Source organism: Umbelopsis ramanniana (assembly GCF_025399195.1).
Source record: "Umbelopsis ramanniana AG unplaced genomic scaffold K450scaffold_87, whole genome shotgun sequence".
In the NCBI taxonomy this organism is placed as follows: domain Eukaryota; kingdom Fungi; phylum Mucoromycota; class Umbelopsidomycetes; order Umbelopsidales; family Umbelopsidaceae; genus Umbelopsis; species Umbelopsis ramanniana.
The window spans coordinates 42858-63647 of NW_026252173.1; the positions used below are offsets into that span (position 1 = coordinate 42858).

A 20790-nucleotide genomic window follows, 5' to 3' on the forward strand; every position below is an offset into this window, starting at 1 on the left:
TCATGGAATACACTCGTGCACATCTTTATATGACGAATCGTACTCACTGGTATCCATGATCAACTGGGTGTTAATATTTCACCTTGTTAGGGTGTCGTAGATGAATGTACGCCACCCATGGAGGAGTACCCTGCTGGGTTCTATTAATAGCGGCATTTCGTTATACGTAGCCAGGGAAAAAAACCTTGGAGAGTTGAATCATAAAATACTGTTCAGTGACGAGGCATCGCTGAAATGAATAAACTTGCCATAGTCACACAACATCCCAGTCAGGACTTCAAATTTGGAAACCCAGTGTGATTTTATGGTGTGACGGAACAACAGGCAACTCTAAGTATCAACTGTGTGGGGAATGTTCTGGCATATATAAAGGATAGACCAGCACAACAATCAAAAGGTCCGCACCTTGTTATTTCAACTAGGAAACATTTACAGACACCATGGTTGCTCATTGGGATCAGAAAGGCGTTATTCAGAAAGTGAAGGAGGATTATCAACCCAAAGAGGATGTTCTCCAAGCTTCATACGATCGTCTTTTGACCGTTATTAAGGAGAAGATTGCTGAAATCCAGCGTCAAGGACCCAAGGTATGTTTTAATGTCATGAAGTGAGATAAGCGTTTGTCAGGTACGGGTCCATTAATCCGATCTACAGTTTATCCCTGAATGTGACTTCACCGATGTTGAGGCAAACAATGGACAAGTGCCAGAGGAGGTCCTCCAGAGAGTCAAAGATACTGGATGCTTGATTATTCACAACGTCATTCCTGATGAAGAGGTCTTGCAGAGGAAGAAAGAAATTGAAGACTACTGGTACGGTAACCAAGAACGACTAGGTGTTAAGGCCCGCGGAGTGATGAACGCCCTGGGATTGTTTAAGCTCAGAGAGCACCCCAACTTGGTCAAGTGTATTGTTGCCGCCAACTCGTTGTGGCATGACCCTAGTGGAGACGTAGAATGGTGTCCCACCAAGCCCATGGTCTACCTTGATGGCTGCCGTATCCGAAATCCCGGCGAAGAAGGTGGCATGCTTGCCCATGTCGACAGTGGCGGCATTGAGCGATGGTGGCATGACGAGTACAAGCAGTGCTATAAGGCTGTGTGGGAAGGAAAGTGGGAGGAACTCGACTCATATGATGTTAGTTACCGCACCACTTCCCCTCTTCCTACCAACAAATTCTTCCGCGCCTTCCAGGTAAGAAAAAATTCTCGAAAGGTCGAGGTAGGAAGGACTTTTTTATTGACTTCTATTCACAGGGCTGGATTGCCATGAGCGAGGCTGGTCAAGACAAGGGTACCATCCGATTGTGTCCTATGTTGAAGGAACAAACCGCTTACTATCTTCTCAAGCAACTCTTGGATAAGGAATTGAAGCACTGGCCCACCGTTCACAGTATGAGCTTGCGTAATGAACTGTTCCCTCTCATCAACGATGCCTTGGTCACCATTCCTGACGTTCAACCCGGTGACTATGTGCTCTGGCATTGCGACTTGGGCCATAGCGTTGAGTATACCCACAATGGAGAAAAGGATTCTTCTGTTGCCTACATTGGCGCCTCACCCATGTGCCCAATGAACGCCGAATACCTTGTTCGTCAACACGAGACCTTCTTGAAGGGAGGAAAAGGTCCTGACTTTGTCGACCGTGACGGTGATGGTGGCCCTGAAGCTGACTTCACTGAAAGTCGCCCTGCCATCGATGACTTGAGCGATATCGGCAAGAAGATGATGGGTTTCTTGCCATATGAAGTCAACGAAGACGATGACGAGAAGACTCGTGAAGTCACCTTGAAGTGTAACAAGATTCTTGGCTTCTAAGTAGCAGCTTCAGATGAGAAGCAATTGTACAGATCTTTCACATAGCTATCGAAAACTCCATTTAAGAAAACAATATATTCTACCTTCATCCCATAATGCCTGCTTATCACGTTACTGTTCTGCTTCATCTTATTTCATACATTTCACGTTTGTACACGGAATATACATGGTATGGGCCTCACACAGGTGTCACTGATTTGGGCTGTATTCTAACATTACAAGTGGGGTATTTTATGAGAAATGTACGTGGGTATTTTTTGGCTTTTTGGCAGGTTGTGAAGGGTTGATCGATTTTTCCGATCGCTTGGATTTCTTGTTCTCGTTGTTATTCGGTGCAACATTTAGCTTCATGGGCGTGGTTGATGTGCTGCTCGCTCCCGACGAAGCATCCTGTGTAGGCGTGTGGTCTGTTTTACGAGTTTGTCGCACCTGACTGAATCTCTCCTTCTTCTTCTCTTGGGTTTGCCAATAGATCTCTTCTTCCTTGCCAGCAAGGATGCGTACCTTTAGAGGTGATAAAGCATTGATGGCATCTCTGGTTCCCTGCGCATCGTCAGCTTGCAATTGAGTAGTTGGATGGTCAGTAAAGTATGTCGTCATTTTTTGAGCGTCTGCAGCAGTGGACAGTCTGACGTTGCACTAAAAGAAAGGAATCACATTAGTCAAGCGGGCTATACCAACCACCAATGCGCGACTCAGTTGACTGCCACTGGACATTGTAGCATTACTTACTGACGGTATATCTTTTTTGAAATTAACGAACGTAGTGGTAGCACCTGACTTCTCGAATAGTTTCTGCAAGAATTGCATAAATATACATACAAAATAAAAACCTATGCATCCTATATGAAAGCTTACCTTGAGAATCGATTTGTTTGTCCTAGGTTGTATGTTATCTACATGCACAACAATACCTTGATCATAGTCAGGCTGTTGCGAATCTTGATCAGGCAGCTGCTTTTGAGATGGTGATGCTGTCTTTCTGGTTCTGGGAATGGGCGGTCGTGGTCCTCGAATATCAGCGATGAACGCGGTATGATCGGGTCTCTGTGGGGCAATAGGTTTTCTACTGGGTGCAGGTCTGCCGTTCATTTCTTCCCAAACTGCTTTGATTTGTTGTTCAAGTGCTTGCTGTTGTGCCAGATATCGTGATTTTAACTTTTCCCAATCAATTCTATAGAGCAATAGCAGTCATTTAGAAGTAGCCCACACAGTAGCGCAATCATAGGTTTCCTTACTTTGTCATGACGCGTAGTTCCAGTTTATCCGCTAATTCGCTAACATCTTGATCCGTAGTTCGTTCCTTTATCTTATGCTTTGTTTGAACCGACAACTGGGGGTCGAACCGATTGAAGAGGCGAACAGCTCTGTGTACGGATTGTGGTACGTTGAATTCAACGAAACAAAACCCAAAGAACTTTTTGGTTCCATTCCAAGCCTCGGGAAGGACCACATGATGAACAGGATCAACTTTCTCAAACAGCTCTTTGATTTTGTCGACGGTGTCGTAAGGCGCTTTGAGACCTTCAACATAGATGGACCAAGGTGTAAGGGCAGTGCGTGTTTGATCAACATTGAATGGCTTTACGCGGGTTATTTTAGTTAATGATTCATCCAGCTACAGTAGAAATGGGATTGGGGTTTAGTTGTAGGCTCGGGTAGTTGAGTTGAGGATGTGATCTGTACCTTAAGGGTGATGGTGCAGTATTTTGCTACGGCTATGGCCATTTCCTCTTCAGAGGCATCGAAGACAGCTACTGAAGGCTTTGTACGAAAAAACTCCAATGGAATGTCTATAAAGCTGAATCAGAGCTACTATATGCAAAAGGGTTCATTTCGCATTCCGGGACCTGAATTCAAAACCTACATGAATCTTCAGACATTCCAATCAAAGTTCGTAGGGTGTTGTCGTTTTCGAATGCTTCGTCAGTCATGCAGTTATTGATGCAATGTGCTAGACGGTATTCCTCGTCATCTGAAGGATTGCTCATGTTGCTCATTGGAGAACAAAGAAAAATTCGTAAAGACAAGCGCGGCAGGCACAAAATTGGAAAATTTGAGATATTTTAATTTTTACATCAAATTGGGGGACGGGGAATGAAAAGCTTTGGGAAAAATCATAGAAAGGTTTGAAGGTCATTTGACAAAAGATAAATTGTATGAAGATAGAAACAGAGAAATATGAGTATAAAAGAAAAACCTTTAGATTGGTTCATAACTCCAAATTCTAGCAAGGTTATCTCCTGATCCACTAGCAAATAGTGGTCTACCCGATGGACTAGTTGTGACAGAGATGACTATGAAGTAGAATGGGTTAGCAAAGGCCGGTGATAAAACAACCTGTATAAATGCCACATACCAGAATTCTTATGACCCTGAAGCATGAACTGGACTTGACCGGTGCGGGGATCCCAGAATTGGACACGACGGTCTTTAGACCCTGAAACAACCCAGTTGCCATCAGGAGTCGTGGCGACAGACAACACAAAGTCCTACATCAACAGTTAGTTTTGATGACATAGACCAAGTTATACAATGAATCCAGCTTACCTTGTGGCCAGTAAAGATTTGCTTGCATGGGCCCTTGCCTCTCTCATTACCGTAACCTCGGGAATCCGTGTTCAACTGCCACAATCTCAAGGTCTTGTCCAAACTACCACTAACAACGCTCTTTCCATCCGCCATGAAAGCAACAGAGTAGACACTGTCCTTGTGGCCTTCGAAGCGTTCCAACATTTGTCCTGTTTGAGTATCCCAAACACGCACCATTTTGTCCAGACTGCCTGCAGCCACGAGACGACCATCAGGAGAGATGGCGACCGATGTAACGCCAGGGTCCTTTTGATCAATGTCATTTACGCGCAAAACATGAAGGCAGACTCCTTCAGCCATATCCCAAATTCTGGCAGTACGATCTCCAGATCCAGAAACAATGATACGACCATCACGGCTGAAATCCAATGAGTAGATATCTTGTTCGTGGCCAGTCAAACAGTGGCGGATACGTCTTTTGCTAATATCCCAAATCTAAGTGATATGAGCGTGTCAGATGTGCTGTTGTGTGATGCATTTTGCAAAAATGACTGATAGTAGCTTACCCTAATCTGTTTGTCCTCAGCACCTGTGGCGATAAATTTACCATCCGGACTAAAGCATACCGAGCGAATATACAAATCATCGTTTTCTTTCCCAACATTATCATCCTGTAGCACACTGGAAAATGGTAAAATAATAATAAAAAGTTTAGTTTCCAAAGGGGTCCCTAATTTGTCCATTGTACAACTTGTAACTTACCAGACCCGTTGAGACGTAGCAACGTCATAGATATACGTTGCCCGGTTGCAACCTGCAGCAAAGTATCGGCCATCCATGCTGAATTTGACACAGCAGACAACACTAGGGTGTTCGAAATTATGAACAAGGTCAACCTTGAGGAGTCTTTGAGCCTTGGGATTGAAACTGAAGCATGGTCCATGTTAATTGACAAAAACAACGAACTGTACACGCGTATCGAGAAACTTACAGTGCAATCCAGTCGGAGCCTTCATTCTTCAGGCTAGAAGGAACACTTTCGGGATCAACATCAACCATGGGACTAGGCCCATTGGGAGTGGCATTTCCTCCAGTTGGACCACCAGACATCTTACTGGCTCCGCTGATTGGACGACCCACTGGCATCAATGGCTGCGATCCTTATTAAAATGATTTTTTTTAGCTGAAATTCCATGACAACGAATAGTGACAACTATATGTGCTTACCTTGTTGCTGAGGAGGGGGACCGTTTTGTGGAGATGGGCCATTGGGATAGGAAGAAGGTGGTTGAGGAGAGTTAGGATAGCCCATATGTTGCTGACCGCCTTGTTGCTGATTAGGATCCACCATTTGAGGAGGAGCGACGAGTCCTGGAGGACCTTGAGTATTGCCCTGGGAGTTCATAATGCCTACAAAATAGTGTTGCATTGTCAGTCAATGCTAAAGGAATAAATTACCATTATGGCTATTTCAAACCACATACCGCCAAATAGATTAGAAGCGGGCCCAATGTTGGGAGGCGCGGGTTGTGAGTGCTGTTGAGAAGGATGCGACTGTTGTGCGGGAGGAACTGATCCAGATGACAAAGGAGGGTGGCCAGCTCGAGCTTGGTCCAGTTGTTGACGAAGGCGACTAATTTCTTCTTCATATCTATTTCGTGACGATTTACGTAAATGTTGGTTAAACACCCCCCTTAAAATAAATTTTTATACGGCGGCAAGGAGGGCCGACCGCGAGAGACAAAATAAAAATACACATACTGCTTCTTCACGTTCTGTTGAGTTCGCTCTAATTCGTACAAGCTTGCTTGAAAAGCATTCATTTCTTGAATCTGGCTGTTCACTATTTAAATCAGGCGAGTCAGTATTGGGTAATGAGGTGTAATTCGCCAAATAATGTAAATGTAGTAGTGGTGTAATGCTCACTTTTGTGTTCATATTCGTCCCTCTGCGATCGACAAGCGATTGCGTCTTGTGTCAGTTGATCAAATTCGCCTTTGATGGCATCCAACAGCTCAGCAATGCGACTCGGAGCAGGAGGAACCACAGGGCGATGGTTGTACACGGACATTAGCTGCGATGGACTTTACAGATGATGGGTAAACACTGAACCTGGAAACGTTTGCCGCTGTCGGCAACATCGGAGTTTCCCCCTCCCATGGGCTGGGTTAGGGCGGAAAATGCAGTTATGTCAACATCCACTCTCGGTAAACCCCAATATCTCTATTCGATTGAATAAAACAGCCAATCACACCTTTTTCAATCATAAAAAATATTGATTTCTGATGAATGAACTCACATAATGTCCCTAAATTACATCGATGCCTTCAAACCCTGGTAATGCTATAGATCCATATCACGTGCATATTCGTCGGAGTTCAAACATCTTTCTAGACAATTTTTTTCTTGAACCTTGTCTGGAGCTGCTGCCTGATTTGGCCATCTCTTGTTATAGCTCTCACCTTGCTCGCTCACCCATGCAACACGGTACCATTCGCTCCATTAGAAGGGATCACCAGCGTCATAGCCGTCAATCTTCTAGTGTTGCAGGATTTCTTTCTCACCATGCTAGTAGAACGAATTCCGTTATGACGGAAGTGACTCCTCTGCTTGACGCTGCAGGTGAGAAGTATATCACACCGCTCCCAAGGCTGCCCATGGCCATTCTGGCATTAGCAATCTTTAGCGAGCCCGTTTCTTCCACCATTTTGTTGCCCTTTATATATTTCATGGTAAGCTCTATTTTCACTACAACCCTCGCATGTTATATTTCTTTGATCTGATTTAACGTGTTTTTATTAGGTGAGAGACTTTCATGTCACTGAGGATGAGAAGTCTATTGGATTTTATGCAGGCAAGAACGTTAACGCCACTTGTGTTGGAATGGATAAATGTAAAACCTTTTTTTTTCTAACCAACGGAAATAGGAACCATTGCATCTGCGTACTTCCTTGCTCAGTTCCTTACTTCAATTCCATGGGGTTCATTGTCTGATCGCTATGGGCGACGCCCAGTTTTGTTGATTGGACTTATCGGAAATACAATCACTATGATCATGTTTGGCCTATCACCAAATCTGGCCATGGCCGTCCTTTCTCGTTGCTTATGCGGAGCTTTGAATGGCAACGTTGGTGTCTCCAAAAGTGTTCTTGGAGAAATCACGGATTCAACAAACCAACCCATGGCTTTTGCTATGTTTGGCTTCTGCTGGGGTGTTGGTGGTATAGGTAATGTGATGTGTCTTATTGATATATGTGATTCAGCACTCCTACAGCAACCCCTAATATTTTGCATCATTATTACTCCCCGACAGCCGGGCCTGTCCTAGGTGGATTGCTCGCTAACCCAGCAACTCAATTCCCTGACATCTTTGGCGGTATTCCTCTGCTCGTCAAATTCCCATATTTCTTGCCATGTTTCATTTCAGCCGTTATCTCGGTCGTTGGCTTGTTCATGACGTTTTTCTACTTTGAAGAGACCAATCCTAACCTTCGAGATGACTATTCTCGACCTCCTTCCATTACTGAGTCCTTGCTGTCTATCGTGGACCCTAAGCTTACACAAACTTTGTCTAACATGTTTGGAAGCTACGACGCTTTTCCTCGCCGCTTTTCCATCGCTGGAAACGACCAGATTGCCGGTGTGGAGATTCAGCCTCAAGAATCGTTTTACAAACAAATCATGGAGGAGTATGGTAACAATGTAGCAACCAATTCTAACTCTATGGCCGAACTTGTTTCTGGCTACGGAATGGTACAACCTGTCATGGATCTACCCGAAATGGTGCGAACAGTCACGCAGTCGACTATGGCAGGAAGCAACTACCCACAAGAAGTCGAGTATCATGCAAATTATGGCGAGATTAATCCCAACAACATGGATGATGCCATGCGTTATTGTGTCATGACTGAAACGGAACAAGAAACGATTTTCAGCAAGGCAGTTCCTGAAAGCGAAGTGGCAGGTCTTGTAGAAGGGCAGCAGTCGTTGGTGAATGAATGGAGAGATGATGCCGAAGGCGGTACGAACGATGAAGTTCGAACCGTGGTATTGATGTTTCCCGAGGCTATGGGGGCTCCTGAAGAAGGAAAGAAAGGATGGGGTCTGGGCCTAGGCGTTAGCAAGCTGTCCGTAGATGTAATCATATCCTACACGTAAGTTGGTACTATGCGATGTATCTGCAGGTCTTATGGTCAATAATTGAAACCCCTGCATGCATGCCAGTTTGCTAGCTTTCCATGCCATGATATTTGATGAACTGTTCAGGTAGGCCTCGTTCGACTTGTAGTGATCCATGCATGCATGCATGCACTGATTTTCTGACATACTAATTTCCCTTCGCTAGTCTTTTCGCTGTCGCTTTACCTGCCATTGGCGGCTTGGGCTGGACATCGCCCGACCTGGCTATCTCCTTGGCTATTATGGGTGTCGTCCAACTATTTGCTCAATTCGTCCTATACCCCATGGTTAATGCCCGCATATCCACAATGGCTTTGTATCGTATGAGTCTGGTCTTGTACATTCCCTTGTATATGTCTTGTCCAGTCATCAGTCATTATGGCGACGTATGGGGCGAGGAGGGAGCCAGACTTGTGTGGTACTTGATGCTTCTCAATTTGACCGTTCGATTTACGCTTTCGACCTTCAGCTACACTGCCGTCATGCTTATGGTAAAGTCGAATCTGAATTTTTGAGAACACCCTCGCACACATAGAAAGCTGATCACTTTATTACTCACTCCTCAGGTCAATAATTCGGCTCCGGTAGATCAATTGGGAACCGTCAATGGTGTCGGCCAGACAAGTGTCAGCTTTGTTCGAGCCATTGGCCCTGCATTGGGCGGATCGTTGTGGAGTTTCTCACTTACCAGTGGCTTTGGCTTCCCGTTCAACTACTATTTTGTTTTTATTTTCATGAGCTTCCTCAGCTTGCTCAACTATTTGTCAACTCTAGTTCTTCCTACCTGGGTCGGAGAAGCACGCGAAGGCGCCGCTGTCATGCATATGGGCTAAAAACAGTCAGCTCAAACATGCGCCTTGTATATAATGTATACTTGGGATGACTATTTTGCAGTCATCCTGGTTGCCTTGTTTTTTATCATAAAAGAAATCATTTTGCATATACTCACGAGTATTTATAAATTATATATCATTTTCCGTCTTTATTTTTACATAATAACAAAACAGGAGTTGTCAAGGGTATCGATAGTGCATTTTCAATGTGGAACAATTTTGCCAAGGCAAACAAAGTTCTTTGCTCGATGGACTGAGGGGAATACTGAGCGAATTTTTTGAGTGGATGGGGTGGGGTATGGAGGAGCTTCATAAATATAAAAAGATTCAGCTTTCTGGTTTCTAACAAACAGCATATCCCATTGCGACGCGATATGCTGCTTCTTCTTGATGCGTGACTCGAGTCATGCAAGAGTTGACTCGAATCCTGAAGGGACGAGAAGGACTGGGTAACTTCGATGGTTTGGAGCGAAAAACATCATCCAAGTCAATTGTGGTGAATTTTCCAAATATCTCATCTGGGTCTACTTTGCTCTGTTCTTCTAAGGCTGTTTCCAAATTGGACGAGCGAGCCCATTCGGGTTCGTTGGAAGATGCGGCTTCTTGTGTGACAGAACCGGAATCAGCCGAACTTCTAATAAACGAAATGGTTAATAACTGTAGGACAAGATGAAACTATGTTTCGTTACACTTGTGCTTTTTATGCAATCTTTACCTTGTTGTTTTACGGTGAACTACCGGGGCACTATTGAGAGCGATGGCCGCAGCGGTCAGAGACATTGGCTGAGAGCGTTTCTGCCGAATCTGACTAACTCCCAAATGTTTGGCGCCTTGGCTCTTCTGAGAAGCCGTTGTTTTGGTAGACGTTCTCAATGCTGTTCTGCTGCTTGAGTTGACAGACTAAAAAAGAAATAAGAGACAGGTATTGGTCACTTTGATTTTTGATTTAGTGTTCATCCATCGTGATGTCAAACTTACCTTTGAACCATCGGCAGGTTTATCAAATGTCCGTTTAGGTTGGGCTAATCGATTAATGCGCTCCATAGACAAGGCTTGGGAGGTGCGTTTCTCCGATGGAGGTAACCCTTTGGAGAGGGATGGCTTTCCTTGCTTGGCATCCGCTTTCTCTGCCATCTGGAGAAATCGGCTCTTAAGGGGTACAGCCGAAACATCGATTTCATATTTTGCCAGGGTGGTCAAACGGGCATGTGGAAGAGACGATTTCATCGATTCGTGCACATGATCCACTGTGTGTTTCTTTGGCAATTTGGACCCATCTATCTTCTTGGACTACAATGATTAGAGATCCATCAAGTAAAGCCAGATACATGTTTGTTATACACTTACTTGGGAAGTTTTGGAGACTTGTTTCATGTCTGAGCTGTTGGTGAAAAGCGTGATTTTTTTGGCTTCGACGTTTTCAACATCGGCTTGCTGCAATAATTTGTGCTTTGCGGGGAGAGCTTTGCTATAAGTTGGTGGTGGTGGCCGTGCACCTTTAGCAACAGACCAGTTGGATGCTGACAGCTTTTCTTCAAAATATTCTCGGAAAGGATCGTCGCTAGGTTGAAGATTTTGAGTATGTTTTGTGTCGCACGGGCTTTCTTCTGTAGGAGTGATCGACCCAGTAGCCGGTGGAATAGGCGATGGTGGTTTACTTAAAGGCGGTGACGGTAAGCCTGTATCATTTTGTTGCGATTTCATCGGTGAGCTCATGATATCCTCAAGTTGATAGTCAGGAAAGAAATCTTTGATGAAGTCAGCCAGCCGGCTAGGGTCTTCGATAATGTCGCCACTAGATAAGGCTTTGGCACTTGTAGTCTTTGACGTTTCTTTACAGGAGACTTGAATGTTCTCCATAATCGTAGCATCCTGCTCGTTGTTTGTTTGGTCTTCTTCAAGGCTAGAATGGGGGACTTTTTGGTCCCAACTGGCTGTAGTGGCCATTTTCAGGAACAGCTGGTCTTCAAACATGCTAGCGGGAGTTGCGGATGCTGTAGTGTTGCTAGTGGTGTATATACTATGTCTGTTGCAGCGTACGGATTGTTGGAGAGTATCAATAAAAGTTTAAAAAGCGAAGCAACATCACCAAAAGAAAAAAAATAACAAACGTACCGATGTTCCAAATTTTCCAAGTCGGACAACCAGTCCAGATGTGAAGAAAAGTTATCTTCAACAGCATCCAGCTCACATTTTGCATGAGCTGTAGCAGTTGAATGAACAAACGTTACCCAGAATTTCGACATCAAAAAAAAAGGAAAAAAGAGTTGAAGAAAGGGAAAAGAGGTAAAGGAAGTTTGGTCACAGTCCGGTAAGCGCTTCACTGTCTCCAGTTTCACCCACCACACTCCGAAAAGGCAAGGGCATGCCCGAAATAGGTAGTGCCTTGGCTGTTCAAAACATCGGACCACTTGACTACGAGTAACGAATAGGCATGCTAACACTTAGATCCTAGTTTGAGAACATAACAGCCAATCATGGCAATCCAGTATATCGATCTAGTCAACATAATAAACAGAAAATCCATTGCATTATCCTGCCGGAAGCGATTTGTGAATCTACATATTTATCATATTCTAACCTGTAGACATGAGTTCGCCGTCCGGCTCCCGAAAAATGTTGCTACGAAAATGGTGAGAGGTTATGATTATGAAGCTTTCAAGGCATTTTGAGGCATTGACTTTTCACATGCAACACCACAACAACACAGAAAGCTGGCAAATTGCGATGGGGTTTTGAAACAACACATGTAAACTTTGAGTAACTATTGCAAGTGATGAAGTAGCCCTTTAAAATATTCCACAAATTGTATATCGTAATGTGGTGTTGCTGAAGTATGACTAATAAACCAGTACCTCATCTCAAACTTTCTTCACGTACCTCTCACAATCGATAGCAAGGCACTTCTTGTACCGTCTGAAGCTAAAAATGGTGACCCTGGTGGTACACACACACAGCATTTCATATACTTACACTTCCATTTGATTGGTCGCTTGGTTCTATGAGAAGAAGGTGAAGTATATTTGTTCTGAGGGTAACTACGACATCGCAAAGTCACCATGTTAGGCAACACTGAACTCAGATGGGGAGGGTTCGACTATTGGTTGCCAAGGAGACGCGAGGGTTAGGTGAAATTTGTATTTTAAATCAATTTCCCGTCCACTGCGCGACGTACTAGCAAAGTCATGCTCCTGAAACGTCGACCCAATGGGCTACAGCAATCCAAAAGCTCATTACCTCTCAAACGCAAACGAATCGTCGTTGATAATGTAAGCGACGATAGCAGTAGTGACACTGCCTACGAGGATGACCAAGATTTCGATGGCGAAGACTATGATTCCGACGGTTACCCGATTCCAAAGAAGAAGGATAAACGAGAAGTGGCCAAACGAGCTGCGTTAGCAGAGCTCGCTACCCATAACAACAGAGAACTTCCTCCACCATTACCAAAAGACTATAATCCATTGAAAGTTCTAAAGTCCAAGTTCAAAGTCCCTTTCAAAGTCGACGCGGTTGACACCACACAGTCGTTAGTACCAACCACGCGAACGCTAGGAGTGCGAAGGCGATTACATATTGCGGCCAGAGCTTTACATGACTGGACAGCGGATGGATCCATCATTCTTTATGATCCAGAAAAGGACGATCCTAAAAGTGAGAACAGCACACCAGAAGAGGAACCGCCTCAAGAGACGCCGAAGACGATACATCATTCGAAAGCTGGAAAGTCACTTGCAGAGTTGCTAGGTACAAAGAAATTAGAGCATAAACGAGGTCATGTTGTAGTTGACCCAGTACTTGCGAAAGTACTGAGACCACATCAAATTGACGGCGTAAAGTTCTTGTACCGCTGCACAACCGGAAAGATCCATCCAAACGCCTATGGGTAAGAGGAAAACAACTATATTATGTGATAGTATATCGATATTCCCTAATACTGGTATTACTTCAGGTGCATTATGGCAGACGAGATGGGTTTAGGAAAGACTGTAAGTATAATCTCCTTTTTTTTCCTCCCACGATAGCAGAAGCCATATCATGTTTTAACCTTCGTTGGACTATAGCTTCAATGCATTGCTCTTATGTGGACACTATTACGACAATCAGGTGATATTGGAAAGCCAACGATTGAAAAAGCCATTATTGTTTGTCCCTCGAGTCTGGTGCGTAACTGGGCAAATGAACTGGGTAGGTAATTTGAAGATGCTGAGATTTTTATGTATGGTATGCTAAATTGTACCTTCATAAATAGTCAAATGGCTGGGCCCTAATCGTATTCGGCCACTAGCCATTGACGGCAAAGGCACAAAGGAGAAGGTCACTGCTGACATGAAGCAATGGGGTTCTGCACAAGGACGAATGGTGGTCAATCCAGGTGAGACATCCGTCGATCGTATGTATGGTGGGATATACAATTGTAGACTGATGATATACCATTACATATAGTTCTCATCATCTCGTACGAGACCCTCAGGTCATACTGTCCGGTTCTTAAAAACTGCCAGATTGGTCTATTGCTCTGTGACGAAGGCCATCGATTGAAAAACGGAAGTATGTAATGACTTTCAGAGGTCACGCTATATTCAAAAGAGCCTACAAGATTAATCATACACACCAATACGTTTATAGATTCATTAACTTTTCAGGGTCTCAACTCGCTACAAGTACAGCGAAGAGTGATCTTATCTGGAACGCCCATTCAAAACGACTTAAGCGAGTATTTTTCGTTACTGAACTTTGCCAATCCAGGCTTGCTAGGAACGCCGAACGAGTTCCGTAAAAACTATGAAATCCCAATCTTAAGAGGAAGAGATGCAGATGCTACTCAAAAAGATCACGAAACTAGTGACCAAAAGCTGAGCGAGCTATGGGGCATTGTCTCCAAATTCATCATCCGACGCACGAACGACATTCTATCCAAATACTGTCAGTACACTGTGTCTTTGCTATGACTTCATCATATACATATGTACTTACCATTATTTAAACAGTGCCGGTCAAATTTGAACATGTCGTATTTTGCAAACTCTCACCACTGCAGCTTGACCTCTATAATGTATTTATTACGTCAAAGGCCATGCAAAAGCTTTTACGCGGACAAGGCAGCCAACCGCTCAAGGTAAGAGCCCATATAGTGAATGCGAATAGAAGGAGAGGCAAAAGATGTTGAACACAGACTATTCCTGTAGGCCATCACAATGTTGAAGAAGCTAGTCAACCATCCAGATCTCTTAAACTTGCCAGAAGAAATAAGAGGTAGCGAGGATGTACTGCCAGATAGTTACCAGACTCAGGGACGACATCGTATCATATCACCGGAATTCTCAGGAAAGATGATGGTCTTGGATAGGTAGGTTACATAGCGTTCATAGTGAAGTTGACGATGGATTTTCTCATCCAATATTTGCTCTCACTAGGATGCTAGGGAAAATCAACAAGGAGACGGATGATAAAATTGTCATCATCAGTAATTATACACAGTCTCTTGATCTGATTGAAAAATACTGCAGGCAACGAAAGTGAGTATATGCCATAAATGCATAGCTGTTATATCAGCGCTAACGCTCCCCATCAGCTACGGTTCCTTGCGACTTGACGGATCCATGACTATCAACAAACGACAAAAACTGGTGGACAGATTTAACAATCCAGAGGGAACGGAATTCGTGTTCCTGTTAAGTAGCAAGGCAGGAGGCTGTGGACTAAACTTGATTGGTGCCAACAGACTTGTTCTTTTTGACCCAGGTAAGTGAGAAACTAAACTGAACTGGCTATGTAATCTCATCAGTGTCTGACCGTGTTGTTTATCTCATAGACTGGAATCCGGCAGCAGATCAGCAGGCACTAGCTCGTGTGTGGCGAGACGGTCAAAAGAAAGATTGTAGGTCATCAATATATCTTCCGTGCATATTTGGTAGATCATTTCCTTACAGATGAGCGTATTTGTTTTAGGTTTTATCTACCGATTGATCGCTACTGGCACTATTGAGGAAAAGATATTCCAGCGACAATCACATAAGCAATCTTTATCAAGCTGCGTCGTCGATGAGGCAGCGGACACTGAAAGGCACTTCTCACTAGCGGATCTCCGTCAGCTCTTCATGTACAATGGCGACACAAGCTGTGATACGCACGATACCTTCAAGTGTAAGTATTCATCCAACACCGACAGGTATTGACTTGTGAGACTTATGAAAGGATTACTAACACTCCTACTTAGGTAAGCGATGCTTAGAAGGCAAGTCGGTCCAAGACGTAGAGAGCATGCAATACGGAGACACGAGCTCGTAAGTTGTGTGCATATATGGCGTGGTGACTGTCACAACAAGGGAGTTAACTAATTTACTTCTTATAGCTGGGATCATTATGACGAGAAACTCCATGAACTTCCTGACCCAATCCTGCAAGAAGAGGCGGGTAAAGGCATCGTATCGTTCGTGTTTCAATACATTTCGCATTTGCGCTAATTGAGTACGAACAAAAGCGTATAGAATTAGAATATAGAACATCCACGCATCCATTCACCTGCATATCGAAGATAAATATACCACATTCAAAAAAATTTATATAATCTAATATGAGCTATCGCATATAACCGGGCATGTGGAGGCAGTAATGGTACAATGCCACGTACATCCTTTGCTTGACGTAATAAGCTCTTAATAATATACCTTGACAAGTAAAGCATTCAGACACGCAAAAGAATCAAACTGCGACGAAACGCTACCCCACACATGTGGATGCCATCAGGAACTCTATGATGTGGATCGGTATGAACGCCCGCGTAAAGAAAAAGAGATATTTTATTATTTCTGTATTGATGTAGTCTAGCATGTTTCATTTCAGGAATAAAGTAGATTATTCAAGCGTGGAGATACACCGCCTTCAAATTTTAAGGCGCATAGGTAATTGCATTGGAAGTCTAGTTAGCCTAAATTTTTGGCATTGAACACGGGCTTGCTCAAGTATATGATAATCTCTATTATAGTCATCATGCCTTACCGCTCATGCTGATACCTCGAATCAAAGGTCGTCTGTCGTAGGGAGGACCTTGCCAAACTATCGGAGTGCATACATTAACTTGGGTCAGTAGTGGGGTACCAATCTCAATTCCCTTTTTAGAAAGCAGCGTTTGGTCAGCTTTGGTTGCCTGTTAAGGTGAAAAAGCGATCGGTCACCAGAATATCGTTAGAATCAACGTCTTTCCCCCAACTTCTTCTTCCTTGTCTTCTTCAAGTATCAACGCTTTTCAACTAGAAAATGGACCAACAGCTTGCGTTTATATGATTCAAGTTTCACCCTCTATAATTTAGAGTAAATAACATGCTAAAAGTTGACGCAACGTGGTTATATCAACGTACGAAAACATGCAGCTGGAAGTCATCTTTTTCCATTTCACATGCCTGGTTGGCGATACTGTGACTTCTCCCTACAATAAAATCAGGCCCTTATAAATGCCAGAGCGTGCTCTTCCAGCATTAGCTTTTGTATATTTTTCTATCTGCTTTGACCAAGATGTCTCTTACATTTGACAAAGTTAAAAACCGTTTCTTAGCTTCATCGCCTACTGCCCAGTATGCCATGACCATAGGTAGTGCTGGTGCAGCTGCCTTGGCTGTCTTAGCCATCATCTACCCAGACAGAGCCCTCTTTGACGACAAGAGAGATGATATCCCACAGCGTCCTGGTTTTCCCATCGTCGGCAGTCTTCCCCATTTGCTAAGCAATATGACACAATTCCACCACTTTGCTCTCCAAGGTTTTGAGAATGTCGGTACAACAACGTAAGTGATCTGACAGACAAGTTTTAATGGGTGCCGATGCCATGACTAACTCACCCGCCGTTATAGAACCATGTCCAATCTCGGCATTCCCAGAAATATCGCTACTTCTGACCCACGCTGTGTCGAACATATTTTGAAAAGTAGGTACAACATTTGAATGACTGGTGGCGTTTACTTTCATATGAAGAAGAAAATTCGACTGATCATTTGCCTCGACTAGCCAATTTTTTGAACTATGAAAAAGGTCCTCAATTCAGAGATGGTATGGACGCCTTGTTCGGACATGGCATCTTCAACGCAAATGGCGACGAATGGAAGTTCCAGCGCAAAACAGCTTCGCAAATTTTCAATGTGAAGAACTTTCGCGACCACTTTACTGAGTATGCATTATTATTGATAACCAAGCGGCTGGCAATATTGCACCGAGATTAACTCTAGCCATTGCCTTTCATAGTGTTTTCGTCGACGAACTCCAGTACATGACCAGTGTCATTTTGGATCCTCTGGTTGAAAATGGCCAGGCCGTTGATTTCCACGACCTCATGTTCAAGTTCACCTTGGATTCCTTTGTCATGTACGCTTCCCTTTTTATCTAAAATATCAAGAACCCTCGAATTTTGTACTAACCTACGTTTATATTCAATTTCTTCAGTATCGGTTTTGGCGAAGATCTCGGTGCCTTACGTACTGAAGGCAAGGTTCCATTTGCGGCAGCATTCGATGCCGCTCAAGTCAATACCGCCAAAAGAATGCTAGTCCCTTACTGGCGTGCTAGAGAAGGTATTGCTAAGGTTTTAATGCCTTGGAAGTCCAGCATGGATGATCACATTAAGGTGGTGAATAGTTACGCTGCTGATATGATCAGCAAACGCCGTAAAGACGTCGAAGAGGGGCAAGATCACAACGATTTACTTAGTCGGTTCCTGAAGTCAAAGGACGACCAAGGCAATCTTCTCAATGACCAGCAGCTTCGCGACATCATTCTTAACTTTATCATTGCGGGTAGAGATACCACAGCTCAAGCACTTTCTTGGGCCATGTATCAATTGATGCTGAATCCAGAAGTCGAGGAAAAGCTGGCTAAGGAAGTTTTTGCCAACATCTCTGATGACGACGAAAAGAATTCTCCTGCTCTTTACGAGATTATCAAGGACATGAAATATGCCCATGCTGTGTAAGTCAATTACCATGACCCTTTTATGTAACAGCGTCACACCGTTGCTGACACCAATGCTTATTTAGGTTCTACGAAACTTTGCGTCTGCATCCTTCGGTGCCTGCCAACCAAAAATACGCCCTTGAAGACGATATCTGGCCTGATGGCACTGTGATCAAGAAGGGTGATTACGTGGTTTGGTCGCCATGGGCTCAAGGTCGTCTTGAATCTGTATGGGGACCAGATGCCAAGGAATTCAAGCCAGAACGCTGGTTCAATGAAGATGGTGACCTTCGCCGTGAAAATCAAGGTGTCTGGCCCGCCTTCCACGCTGGACCTCGTGTCTGTCTGGGCCAAAATCTTGCAACGTTGGAAGCTCTGGTAGCTCTTACTCTGTTGGTCAAGAAGTACCGCTTCAATTTGGCACCTGGACAGGACGTCACCTATCAACTGTCGTTGACCTTGCCCATGAAAGACGGTATGAAGGTCTATGTTCAGCAGCGTGAAAAACCAGAGATTGCTGCTTAGATCCTTCTCTGTTATGACATATGTAGCCCATCACTTGTACAGTACATTTAAATATACTCAATTAAATATCGCTTTTAAAAATTTTATTTCCTTGGACAGGGATAGTAATTTGAATATCCCCCACCCCTTCTAGCTTTCACTGTTCCAAAAAATGAGCCCCAAGCCGATCCGGCGAAGACTCAAAGATGCCTTCGTACGACCCATGCCGACCGATGTATGCAGCTTCGGTGAGTAAATTAAGGACTGCTCACGTGACTTGAATTTGCTCACAAAAAGGGCCAGCAATAAAAGTGAAACCATCTAACGTTATGATGTAGAGTGATGATGCTGATCAAAAGATTATTTTGTTATGTGTTAATAACAGTGTTGGCAAGCTGGACTTTGCTGTTTTTATGGTGGAATTTCAGCGGATCGCCTACCCCACATTCTGAATGGACTTGCGAAGGTGAAGGTAGAAACCAAATGTGCGAATTCTCGAACTTCTGTGTGAGCCGCTACCATGGGCCCTTCATTGTGAGCGAGAACGAGCCGCCCAGCATCAACCTGATCAACACAGGCCAGGGCGAAGACATGTGGTTCAAGCCAAAAAGACTTGCGCGCCACACAGGCGCTCGATTTATCAATGAAACCATCTTTGTCTATGGCTTCTACAGCCCATTCCATTTCTCGCATTATTTATACAACGGGTTGATGCCGCTATACAGCACCATGATGGAAAAAGGCGCCACGGCATCGTCTTGGACATTCCGAGGCGCAACGTATTGGAACAAGCACACCAAGTTGGACATGGACATCCCAAGCGGCAGCGATATAGTGCCTGATGATGAAGACGTGCTAACGGAAAAGCAATTATCACCACCATATAAACCCATCTGCTTTGCGAAAGCAGTTGTGGGAACCGGCGACCGATGCTCGCTATGGTACTGCGACAGGCAAATCCCGGCAGCACACTACGAATCATTTAAATCTCACATTTTTAGCCAGCCATACACTGATGCCCAATGTCCATCCGTCACCTATAAAAGCGATGGCAGCACTCGCATTGGCATTTTAAATAGAGGCAAGTCACGGCACATAACAAACATTCCAGAACTTATAGACAAGTTAAAAGCATTAGACGTATCGATAAAAACCATCGACTTCGACTCTGGCTGCGATCTCAAAAACACTGCACATCTGGTCAAAGACCTAGATGTGCTTATCGCGCCGTTCGGAAATGCACTAGGAGCAGGGCTGTTTATGAAAAACAATTCAGTTGTAATATCGATCGCATCGAGATGGTACAACGAAGATTGGTTTAAATGGCCCATGACCGCTATTGGCAGGCGCATATACAATTTCGAATGCAATGACGCAGCGTGCCAGGAATACGACAGAAAGTTGCTAGAAAAGCTCTTGGCGGACCACGACGCCGTGCTGAATGAGGGAGAGATGCAACAGCTGCTAACACAACAAAACCCTGTAGACGTATTATCCAAGTATATTCCCGGCAAAGAATGGGAGATAATAGAGCAATATCACAAAGACGTGTCTAGACGGATCAATGTTGATGCGTTCATTCCGTTTTTAAACGATATACTAAAAGTCGACGCACGCAACATTAGTTATGTCGAATTGTGCCATAGTCAACACTGTTGCGACAATGATTGTGCCGGCCCATTAGAAAGGAACGTGTTCGGGACGCATAGTGCATGGCTCTCGAAATGAATTACTTTAATATACTGTTTATTAACAATTATTTTGCGCCAATACAAAAATAAATTTAAGATCACAATATCAGAGCACAGAGCCTGAAAATTTATTCTCGAAATCATTAGTAACTTAAGCATGGCAAGATAAACAGATTCAAACAGATATACTCACAGACAAGATAGTGGAGATATAGGTGGTTTTGAAAGGCAATCGTCAGAAAATGAATGAAATGCAAAACATAAAAAACTACACTTACCCTCCCCCGAAGG

At 43.9% G+C, this 20790-nt stretch overlaps 9 protein-coding genes across 9 annotated transcripts; 6 read left to right on the forward strand and 3 right to left on the reverse strand.

Annotated features, from left to right (window-relative positions):
* The first annotated feature begins 213 nt into the window (after positions 1-213).
* Positions 214-1933, forward strand: K450DRAFT_261379 (uncharacterized protein). The gene is made up of 3 exons (XM_051592309.1): positions 214-587; positions 655-1194; positions 1257-1933. Exons 1-3 carry the CDS (start codon positions 441-443, stop codon positions 1815-1817), a joined length of 1248 nt encoding a protein of 415 aa, XP_051440536.1. The 5' UTR covers positions 214-440; the 3' UTR covers positions 1818-1933.
* Positions 1933-3809, reverse strand: K450DRAFT_261383 (uncharacterized protein; the record flags this gene model as incomplete). The annotated part of the gene is made up of 6 exons (XM_051592310.1): positions 1933-2456; positions 2550-2612; positions 2676-2991; positions 3056-3435; positions 3504-3610; positions 3685-3809. Coding segments are annotated over 6 exons (1399 nt in total), but the record flags the coding sequence as incomplete, so codon positions are not given.
* A 43-nt stretch (positions 3810-3852) lies between these two features.
* On the reverse strand, positions 3853-6599 carry K450DRAFT_261385 (uncharacterized protein). Its single transcript, XM_051592311.1, has 10 exons — positions 6276-6599; positions 6111-6192; positions 5834-6000; positions 5577-5759; positions 5341-5509; positions 5112-5276; positions 4916-5030; positions 4368-4844; positions 4177-4309; positions 3853-4114 (listed from the first exon to the last, which is right to left on the reverse strand). The coding sequence occupies exons 1-10, from the start codon at positions 6418-6420 to the stop codon at positions 4020-4022; spliced, it is 1731 nt and encodes a 576-aa protein (XP_051440538.1). The 5' UTR covers positions 6421-6599; the 3' UTR covers positions 3853-4019.
* A 193-nt stretch (positions 6600-6792) lies between these two features.
* Positions 6793-9162, forward strand: K450DRAFT_261394 (uncharacterized protein). Its single transcript, XM_051592312.1, has 6 exons — positions 6793-7081; positions 7152-7203; positions 7277-7576; positions 7663-8313; positions 8695-9019; positions 9095-9162. The coding sequence occupies exons 1-5, from the start codon at positions 6827-6829 to the stop codon at positions 8853-8855; spliced, it is 1419 nt and encodes a 472-aa protein (XP_051440539.1). The 5' UTR covers positions 6793-6826; the 3' UTR covers positions 8856-9019; positions 9095-9162.
* Positions 9084-9673, forward strand: K450DRAFT_261400 (uncharacterized protein). Its single transcript, XM_051592313.1, has one exon. The coding sequence runs from the start codon at positions 9395-9397 to the stop codon at positions 9641-9643; it is 249 nt and encodes an 82-aa protein (XP_051440540.1). The 5' UTR covers positions 9084-9394; the 3' UTR covers positions 9644-9673.
* Positions 9674-11638, reverse strand: K450DRAFT_261405 (uncharacterized protein). The gene is made up of 5 exons (XM_051592314.1): positions 11477-11638; positions 10709-11387; positions 10340-10651; positions 10077-10261; positions 9674-9995 (listed from the first exon to the last, which is right to left on the reverse strand). Exons 1-5 carry the CDS (start codon positions 11605-11607, stop codon positions 9704-9706), a joined length of 1599 nt encoding a protein of 532 aa, XP_051440541.1. The 5' UTR covers positions 11608-11638; the 3' UTR covers positions 9674-9703.
* A 908-nt stretch (positions 11639-12546) lies between these two features.
* Positions 12547-15945, forward strand: K450DRAFT_215636 (uncharacterized protein; the record flags this gene model as incomplete). Its single annotated transcript, XM_051584841.1, has 14 exons — positions 12547-13247; positions 13314-13350; positions 13426-13549; positions 13614-13736; positions 13808-13912; positions 13991-14287; positions 14353-14480; positions 14551-14711; positions 14779-14880; positions 14937-15106; positions 15177-15242; positions 15314-15508; positions 15582-15648; positions 15717-15945. 14 exons carry the CDS (start codon positions 12547-12549, stop codon positions 15826-15828), a joined length of 2388 nt encoding a protein of 795 aa, XP_051440542.1. The 3' UTR covers positions 15829-15945.
* Positions 15946-16871: 926 nt separating this feature from the next.
* Positions 16872-18902, forward strand: K450DRAFT_261410 (uncharacterized protein). Its single transcript, XM_051592315.1, has 5 exons — positions 16872-17285; positions 17366-17525; positions 17600-17719; positions 17798-18319; positions 18388-18902. Exons 1-5 carry the CDS (start codon positions 17216-17218, stop codon positions 18827-18829), a joined length of 1314 nt encoding a protein of 437 aa, XP_051440543.1. The 5' UTR covers positions 16872-17215; the 3' UTR covers positions 18830-18902.
* Positions 18903-19141: 239 nt separating this feature from the next.
* On the forward strand, positions 19142-20631 carry K450DRAFT_261413 (uncharacterized protein). Its single transcript, XM_051592316.1, has one exon. It carries the CDS (start codon positions 19151-19153, stop codon positions 20534-20536), a length of 1386 nt encoding a protein of 461 aa, XP_051440544.1. The 5' UTR covers positions 19142-19150; the 3' UTR covers positions 20537-20631.
* The last annotated feature ends 159 nt before the right edge of the window (positions 20632-20790 follow it).

Excerpts from the sequence above, each read along its gene's own strand:
- K450DRAFT_261385 (XM_051592311.1), bottom strand. The coding sequence starts at position 6,420 with ATGTCCGTGTACAACCATCGCCCTGTGGTTCCTCCTGCTCCGAGTCGC. Across the intron at positions 5,031-5,111 it reads GCTACGTCTCAACGGGTCTG|TGTGCTACAGGATGATAATG; the intron begins GTAAGTTACAAG and ends ACCATTTTCCAG. Across the intron at positions 4,115-4,176 it reads TCAGGGTCATAAGAATTCTG|TCATCTCTGTCACAACTAGT; the intron begins GTATGTGGCATT and ends TCTACTTCATAG.
- K450DRAFT_261410 (XM_051592315.1), top strand. The coding sequence starts at position 17,216 with ATGTCCAATCTCGGCATTCCCAGAAATATCGCTACTTCTGACCCACGC. Across the intron at positions 17,286-17,365 it reads TGTCGAACATATTTTGAAAA|CCAATTTTTTGAACTATGAA; the intron begins GTAGGTACAACA and ends TGCCTCGACTAG. Across the intron at positions 17,720-17,797 it reads ACCTTGGATTCCTTTGTCAT|TATCGGTTTTGGCGAAGATC; the intron begins GTACGCTTCCCT and ends CAATTTCTTCAG.
- K450DRAFT_261379 (XM_051592309.1), top strand. The coding sequence starts at position 441 with ATGGTTGCTCATTGGGATCAGAAAGGCGTTATTCAGAAAGTGAAGGAG. Across the intron at positions 588-654 it reads TCCAGCGTCAAGGACCCAAG|TTTATCCCTGAATGTGACTT; the intron begins GTATGTTTTAAT and ends TCCGATCTACAG. Across the intron at positions 1,195-1,256 it reads AATTCTTCCGCGCCTTCCAG|GGCTGGATTGCCATGAGCGA; the intron begins GTAAGAAAAAAT and ends TTCTATTCACAG.
- K450DRAFT_261413 (XM_051592316.1), top strand. The coding sequence starts at position 19,151 with ATGATGCTGATCAAAAGATTATTTTGTTATGTGTTAATAACAGTGTTG.
- K450DRAFT_261394 (XM_051592312.1), top strand. The coding sequence starts at position 6,827 with ATGCAACACGGTACCATTCGCTCCATTAGAAGGGATCACCAGCGTCAT. Across the intron at positions 7,082-7,151 it reads TGCCCTTTATATATTTCATG|GTGAGAGACTTTCATGTCAC; the intron begins GTAAGCTCTATT and ends TGTTTTTATTAG. Across the intron at positions 8,314-8,694 it reads TCCTGAAAGCGAAGTGGCAG|TCTTTTCGCTGTCGCTTTAC; the intron begins GTCTTGTAGAAG and ends TCCCTTCGCTAG.
- K450DRAFT_261405 (XM_051592314.1), bottom strand. The coding sequence starts at position 11,607 with ATGTCGAAATTCTGGGTAACGTTTGTTCATTCAACTGCTACAGCTCAT. Across the intron at positions 11,388-11,476 it reads TTGGAAAATTTGGAACATCG|ACATAGTATATACACCACTA; the intron begins GTACGTTTGTTA and ends ACGCTGCAACAG. Across the intron at positions 9,996-10,076 it reads GTTCACCGTAAAACAACAAG|AAGTTCGGCTGATTCCGGTT; the intron begins GTAAAGATTGCA and ends TTCGTTTATTAG.
- K450DRAFT_261400 (XM_051592313.1), top strand. The coding sequence starts at position 9,395 with ATGTATACTTGGGATGACTATTTTGCAGTCATCCTGGTTGCCTTGTTT.